We start from the raw sequence: 7566 nt of genomic DNA on the forward strand, positions 1-7566 counted from the left end.
TGAACATCCTCACTTCTGACCTTATGATGGAGGGAGGTCATTGATGAAACTGAAGATGGTTGGGCCTAGGATACTACCGTGAAGAACTCCTGCAGCAATCTCCCAGGACTAAGATAATTGACCTCCAGGAACCAATTGGAAAGTTAAGCCACATGGAATATTTAGAGTCATATGGAATGGTCTTTCTGCATGGTTTGAAACGTTAGCAGAAGCAGATTCTAAAGCAACTTTCAAAGATAATTGATATGTAGAAAAGGAAAAATTTGCAGGACTATGGTGAAAGTGCATGGTCAGTGGGACTAATTGAATACCTTGTGCTATTTGATTCTATGGTGTGCTGCCCAGCTCCAAGTGGGCCACATAACTGGGAATTAGATCACTGCGGATCCAGTACTGGGGAAATCTAGTCTCAGTATTACAAGCAGAAACACAACTGGTTACGTACAAATTCTATACTCTTACCCTCAACGGGGAGAAAGCGGAGGAATAAAAACTAGAGCAGCAGGCAGCAAGGGACAATGTGCAAAAAGCAATCCCAAGTGCATTAATCCTCTGCCCCCATCCAAGTCTACATTGCTGCATCAAACCAATGATCTCATCTCCAAATACCACCCCCACCACCCCTCCTGCAAAGTGCCTCATTCCCAGAATGGAAACCCAGTTTCATTAATGAAATACACAAAATATACTTGTTTAACCATTTTATTCAGACGGTGACCCCTGCAGGACTAAATCAGAGTTCTTACACAATTGGATTGAAAAAAATAATCCCATTTGAATACTTAGTGGTGACAGAGAGGCCAAAGCCACCCACTGCAATAATTTACTCTTCCCAGCCATCTTCCGGATTCTCCCACAGGAATTTACATGGCAAACAGGATCAGGAAGGCAACCATCAGACAGAAGAGACCCATAGCTTCAGAAAGGGCAAATCCCAGGATTGCATATGAGAAAAGCTGCTGTTTCAGGGAAGGGTTCCTGTGGAAGACAAAAAAAAAATTTTAAACCAATTTCACTTTCTATGGCTACACTAACTGTTCAAACAGCACACAGGACCTAGGGGAGGCCATTTGTTACAGGCTATTTCTGTTTTGTAATGTCAGAGGCAGAACTCAGTTGCAGAGTGCTCTGAAGAAGGGTCATAGACTCAAAACATTAGCTGTTTCTCTCTCCACAAACGCTGTCAGACCTGAGTTTTTCCAACATTTTCTGTTTTTAATCAGAGTGCAGCTGCTCTTTGCCAACTTATAAAGCACTCTCTAAACAGCATGGATAACCTCAGCACCCCCCAATACTCTGTCGATGCTGAGGAATTCTGTGCTTCCTCCACCGTTAAACACCCAGCACCAGTGGGGTGAACATTTCCAGATACAGTACAATTAGCTGCTCCAACTCGCTCCTAAACTTGGACCAAAAAGCAGGCAGCTAACCTATGATGGTAGCAGTGTGACCTTTCACTGGGGATCCTCACAGCAAAAGGAAGTTTATTCCCATTGATTTGGACTAGAGTACAGCGAAGATGCAAATGGTCAGTGTGCAATCCAAGGGCCTGTGGAACAGGCGCCGCCACATTGCACAGATTTGGCCCCTTGTACCTGTGCGAACTCTTCGAAAGAGCACTTGTACTTACTGAGCCTGTTAAGTTCTTCACCCTCAAGTATCTTTTAGAATTATTATGGAATCAGCTTCCACCTTTATAAGGTGCTGCATTTCAGATGCTGACAAGTGAAAATATTCTCACCTTCACTCTAGATGATTTTAAATCTAGAACTTCTGGTTATTAATCCACTCACCAGAGAGAATAGTTTTTCTCTCTATCAAAACCTCTCATTATCCTGAACACCTCTATTAGATTGCCTCCACTGGGGCAGAGCATAAACCTCACCATAGGCCATTGTAAGATTCAATATATTTGGGGTTTGTTCCACCAAATTAGAGGCAAAAACTCAAAGAATAGATGCATAAGGATCGTTACCTGGCATAGCCAATAATCAAGCTGCCGAAAACTGTCCCAATACCAGCACCAGAGCCAGCCACTCCGACAGTAGCAGCACCAGCACCGATGAACTTAGCAGCAGTGTCGATGTCCCTGGAGGTGACGCTGGTCTGGAGGTCCCGCCGTGCAGTCTGCACCAGTGCATTCCCTGGTGCAGGGAGGAGCTGTGCCTAAACAAACAGAGTGAGAGGGCATTTTAAAGGACCTCCAAAATGTAAAGCTATTCCTTTCAGATGGTCGACCATGTCAAGGGTTTGTTCCCAAATCTCACTACTTGATGGAGGCTGCAGTCAGAGATGCATCATGTGTTGCTAGCTGAACTCAAAAGGGCTTTGCAGCAAGGTATACCTAGGGTAGGTAGAAGGGGTGGAGGGCAGAGTTGAGCTTCCTGCACCTGAGCCAGCGACCCCTTCTGCAAAGCACACACAGAGCAAAATTGGGCAAAATCAAAGCAAAAAGTTAGATGAAGTGAGTGGGGGGTATAAAGATGGATTTCAATATTGGCACGTGTGGGGTCATCTATTTTGACCTTAACAAGAGATCAGAGTATTTTTATTTAAATGATACACATGGTGACAAGCCAGAAACAGTGGAAGTCCAATGTGACTTAGAAGCCTACATACAGAGATTGCTAAAATTAATCAAAAACTAGTCAAAAAGACAAATGGAATGCTTGCCTTCATAACTAGAAGGTTAAGGAGAAGGAAGCTTTGCTAAGCCCTATTTATACTACATCTGGAGTACCAGGCACCATACTTGGTAGAAAGAATTTACTGACCTTGGAAGGAGTGCAGTGCAGATTCATCAGAATCTGTTACTAGGGTTCCACTGGTTAAAGCATGACTAAAGATTACATAAACTAGGCTCATAAAAGGTTATCGGGCGATTTGAGTGAAGTTTTTGGGGTTTTGAAATGAATTGAAGAGAAACTTCTGCTGCTCCTGGGAGAGTTTAGGACAAGGGGATATAATCTTGAAATGAGAGACTGGTCATTGAGAGGTTAGGAAACACTTCACACAAGGTGGCAGAAGTGTAGAACATTCTCCCACAAAAAAAAGAGTAAATGTTAGCTCAATTAATGTTAAGTTAGAGATATTTTTGTTATCCAAGAATTTTAAAGAATATGTAGCCAAGGTTTGTGGATGGAGTGTGGATACAGATCAGCTAAAATCTTTGCATGGCAGAACAGCCTCATCCTGTTCCTATGGAAGAAATGAGGCACTCCATGTCAGATGCTCAGTCTGGACTCACCTGGGGTTAAGTATAGAGGGCTCTGGGCGCTCATGGAACAGTAGAAGGCCACTCAAGCCTGCTCCACCGTTCCATTAGATTATGACTGACCTGTATCTTTACATCATATCCCCAATGCCCTTAAGCAACAAAATTCCATCAGCCTCAGTCTTAAATTTATATTAACCATTCAGCAGTCACAGATGAAAAATAGCCCATAATTGGCGGGCCGGGGGGGTGAAATGGGGCAAGATGGAGACTGAAAGACAGCCACTACATTCCTACATTAGCACCCTGAGGTAACATTAACACCATTGGACCAGGCTGTCCACTGATGGTCCACTTTTTCCCCCAATTACCTATAATTTGACACATAGTTGCTGCATTCGGCAATAGTCTTTACCCCACCATGGCTGTGTACTCGGCCAGCTCACCGAGAGGCCAGGAGCCATGCAACACTCAATAATTCAATTGCCACAGAGGTGGTGACACAGAAGATTTCAAACAAACTCTTACTTGTTCGTTTTGGGTCTCTGGTCTGAAGACTGAGGCCGACATTGGCCGAAGGAATGTCCTCGAAGTACTGCGAACCTGGAAGGCAAATCAGAAGTGTTTCACCTACCATCAACCGATTCCATGCTACCCTACCCAACAGTGCATGCATGCCTCATGTCACCGGCTCATGCCCTATGTCACTCCTTGCCCCACCCAACAGCACTTTCTCCATGTTCAAACATGTACTATTTTGAAAATTAATTTGCAAATCCAAACCTATATTACAGACCATCCATCTTTCTCAACACCCTTAATATTTTATGCAGGAAATCTGCTCACTGATTGCAGGTAGTCTAATTAATTTTTAGCCTAATGAACTCCTGAACATCATCAGGCCTGTCAAATCTCTAAGTAGAACAAGCATTACAAGACAAGAGACAGTACTGAGCAGTAAGGGTGCACAATGACTTAACACAAATATTTATAAGGTGAGCTCATTAAGGTACATTTTCCCCTTAAGTTGTACATAAAGACAATCAAAGTAACATACAATAGTCAGAAGTATTGCAAGATAACAAACTTAATTTCCTTAAACACAATGAATAGCCCCAAATCACAGTAAAGGGCAGAAAGTCAGATAATCCTTCTTTTAAAACACTCACCACAGCAGGACAGGAGACAAACTTAGCACAAGCGTACATCATGATTTTACCTTTTAGAAAGAAAGGGGAAAAAATTCCAGTTACAAACAGGACTACAAATCTAATCTGCACAATACCTGGTTAGAACTGGTCACTAATTACAAAGGTTAACCTGACAGTTACTGGTAGTGCTTGGCCCACTAGCTGCAGACTATTATCCAGGTAAAGCTTAGAGTTAGCAATACATGAATTTTCACCCAGAGAGCATCAAGGACATGAACTACATGATTTGAGTTCATTATTGGAGCCTATAAGTCAGCAACATGTCACTGAGCATAATGACCCTTTCTGCAATCTGGAGGTCAAGGCACAATACTGAAGGTATTAAATAAAAGCAGAAAATAAAACACAATCACTGTAGACCTTAAGAGGAATATTATTGTATTAAAGACACTGAACAGCCAGACAGTAATACAGGGACTTCAGAAACCTAGCTAATTTTCTACATTTCCAGGCAGACTCCATTGAACGAATTCTAATTGAGAGGTCAATGTTCAGAGAGCCCATCCCGCGGCAAAAAAAAAACTTGCATTAGAGGCAAGCGTGGATTATAATGGATTTAAACCCACTGCAATAAACCAGGAGCAATCACTTGTAGAAGCTTCAGCTCCAAATCATTAATAGGTCAAGGCAACTCTCTAATGGGGCAAAGAAAATATTTAATGCAGAATAAAAATAGCAGAACAATTGTTATATTAATTCGTATTAATTTATATTTGCAAAAGCAATGGGAGTGGGGAAGGTCAAGCGTCACCCCCGGCCTATCGAGGGTTGGCCCGGGCTGGTTCCCAACTCGAGCCCCAGGCTTTGAGGCCTAGCGGGCCGAGGAAAGCGGTTGACTTAAGTTGCAACGGCGCCACATGGAGGGGCGGGGGGGGGCGGTCGTTACCCGGTCTCAGAGTCTCTCTGTCCTTCTCCCTCTCCTCAGCCTCGCTCCCCAATGGCGGCGCCGCTCACTCACCTTCTCCTTTAAGTCACCTCGAACCTCCCCGCTGCTCATTGGCTGCCGCCGCCGGACGTCCGGCCCACCACCTCCCACTTCCCCCTTCTCTGATTGGACACCTTTCCCGACTGGCACCTCGGCCACCCAATAAGAGCGCTAACAACGAGCAACGAGTGCTCTGGCCAGGAGAGAACTCTGGTGCGCTGGTGGCGCTGCGTCCTCCTGGTGGCTGGGAGGACCGATATGGCGGCAGTGAGCTGCAATGTCCTTTCTCCCATACAATATTCTGGTGGCACTGTCAAGGTCATTGCAAACTGGGAGAAATTGACTGAGGTGAAGGGAGCTGTTGTTATTTATTGACTCTACGTTTTACTAGCACATAGAGAAATATGTCAGAATAATTAGGAAGGATGACAAGGCCTTGGAGAGTGTGGAAATGTTTAGCAGGATGATACTATGTGAATTTCTTCAGACAGAGGTTTGCTAAAATCTGGAATGCATCATCTGAAAGGATGGTGGTCCTGGTGGAATCAGATTCTGTAGGAGCTTTCAAAAGGCAATTAATTTGCAGGGTTTTGAGAAAATCCTGGGGCCTCTGAGCAACCTGGACAGTTCTTTCAAAGAACCACTTCAATAAAGTCATAGTCTTCGAGTTATGCTGCACAGAAACAGGCCCTTCAGCCCATCGTGCCTATGCCGGCCATCAAGCACCTGTCTATTCTAATCCCATTTCCAGCACTTAAATATTATTGTATTAAAGATGCAGAGCAGCCAGATAGTAACACAGGGATACAAGCAAAATACTGCGGATGCTGGAAATCTGAAACAAAAACAAAAACAGCAGGAAAAACTCAGCAGGTCTGACAGCATCTGTGGAGAGGAACACAGCTAATGGACTCGAAACGTTAACTGTGTTCCTCTCTGCAGATGCTGTCAGACCTGCTGAGTTTTTCCAGCTATTTTTGTTTGTGTTAGTAATACAGGGACTTCAGAAACCTTCAGAATTTCTACACTTTCAGACTTCAAACTCCAAATAAACTTGGAGCTATTATATCAGGATTGTTATTCCTGCAGCTCCCTTGATGGGTTGGTTGGTTGAAGTAGTGAGTCACTCCAAGGATGTCCTCCGTTCCATTCTCAGAGTGAGCTGGGGGATGTGAAGGGAAAATCAGCTGGGGTTGGGGGGTTGGTCACCATCCAGTGACTCATTGATACCAACATTGTGTGAAAGCAGGATTAAGCTGAGCTGTGATAGCTTCCACAGTCAAATTGCTTGCCGACACTCACTGTCTAGGCTTAGAAGCAATGAATGGTTCCTGGGATGAGCTACTAATAAACTTCTAGCACCCATGGAGATCAGAACAGCAGCAAGAGAGAAAGAAATAAGTAAAAGGAAAAAAGCACTTACAAAATAAACCTGTTAATGTGTAGTCAGGATCAAGCGAGAATGATGCATGATGAGTGATAGCATTTGATGTCTTTTTTGATATCACCAATCCCAAAAATATGGACCACAAACAAAATAGAAACCACTCCATAAAAACCACAGGGTATAAATAACATACATCGAGGGATCTAATCTTCTCTTGCAAGTTAGATGAAAGTTGTAAACATTGCTGTTATGATAAATGAAATAAATCATCTGATGAGATTACTACCTTGTAATTATTACTTAGTGATTTCTTCCTTGCTTCTTCTGCGATGTACAAATTGGGACCATATGGTGTAAAAGTGCAGGGACTCAGTATAAAATTAGAATAAGGATAATTCTGAACAATGGCTATCAGTAAACTTCAGTCATGTTATTCTAAGTGTCAGCCTTTGGTTAAGAAAATGAAGGGGATTATAACATGAAGAAATTGTTATCCTAATTTCTGCTACACTGATGACTGTCTGCTCCCTGTACCCACCCCCTTTAAAATTGGGATCAATGTGACTGAGGAGGGAGTTGGTTAGGGTACAGTTACTGTGAGCTGGCTCTGGAGAGGGCGAGTGAAATAACATCTCCATGTGACATAGAAAAGTGATTTATATACTATGTCATTTTTAATGTACCAACATTTCATGCTTTCAATATTTTGGATTTGTCATTTCAGACTTTTTATGTTTTGTTTGTCTCTCCAACACAATTGAAGGAACATCCAGTTATTGTCTGTACAACAATTTGTTTTCCCACTCCAAGGATTTTCTGCTTTGAAAGT

General features: G+C 43.0%; 1 protein-coding gene across 2 annotated transcripts; it reads right to left on the bottom strand.

The window, feature by feature from the left end:
* Nucleotides 1-688: 688 nt before the first annotated feature.
* Nucleotides 689-5465, bottom strand: atp5mc1 (ATP synthase membrane subunit c locus 1). Of its 2 annotated transcripts, none has more exons than XM_078529432.1 (5): nucleotides 5384-5465; nucleotides 4384-4433; nucleotides 3743-3817; nucleotides 1976-2166; nucleotides 689-978 (listed from the first exon to the last, which is right to left on the bottom strand). In XM_078529432.1, the coding sequence occupies exons 2-5, from the start codon at nucleotides 4423-4425 to the stop codon at nucleotides 864-866; spliced, it is 423 nt and encodes a 140-aa protein (XP_078385558.1). In that variant the 5' UTR covers nucleotides 4426-4433; nucleotides 5384-5465; the 3' UTR covers nucleotides 689-863. The 2 variants fall into 2 exon arrangements, with proteins under 2 accessions (XP_078385558.1, XP_078385559.1); XM_078529433.1 differs by having other exon boundaries at nucleotides 5312-5413.
* Nucleotides 5466-7566: the final 2101 nt, after the last annotated feature.

Source organism: Cetorhinus maximus, chromosome 25 (genome assembly GCF_964194155.1).
Source record: "Cetorhinus maximus chromosome 25, sCetMax3.hap1.1, whole genome shotgun sequence".
Classification (NCBI taxonomy): Eukaryota; Metazoa; Chordata; class Chondrichthyes; order Lamniformes; family Cetorhinidae; genus Cetorhinus; species Cetorhinus maximus.

Bases quoted from the DNA above. Each gene is read 5' to 3' on its own strand.
- atp5mc1 (XM_078529432.1), bottom strand. From the start codon at position 4,425: ATGATGTACGCTTGTGCTAAGTTTGTCTCCTGTCCTGCTGTG. The intron at 3,818-4,383 runs GTGAGTGTTTTA...TTTGCCTTCCAG, and splicing joins TTGTCTCCTGTCCTGCTGTG to GTTCGCAGTACTTCGAGGAC. The intron at 2,167-3,742 runs GTAAGAGTTTGT...CTGTTTGTTTAG, and splicing joins CAGAGACCCAAAACGAACAA to GCACAGCTCCTCCCTGCACC.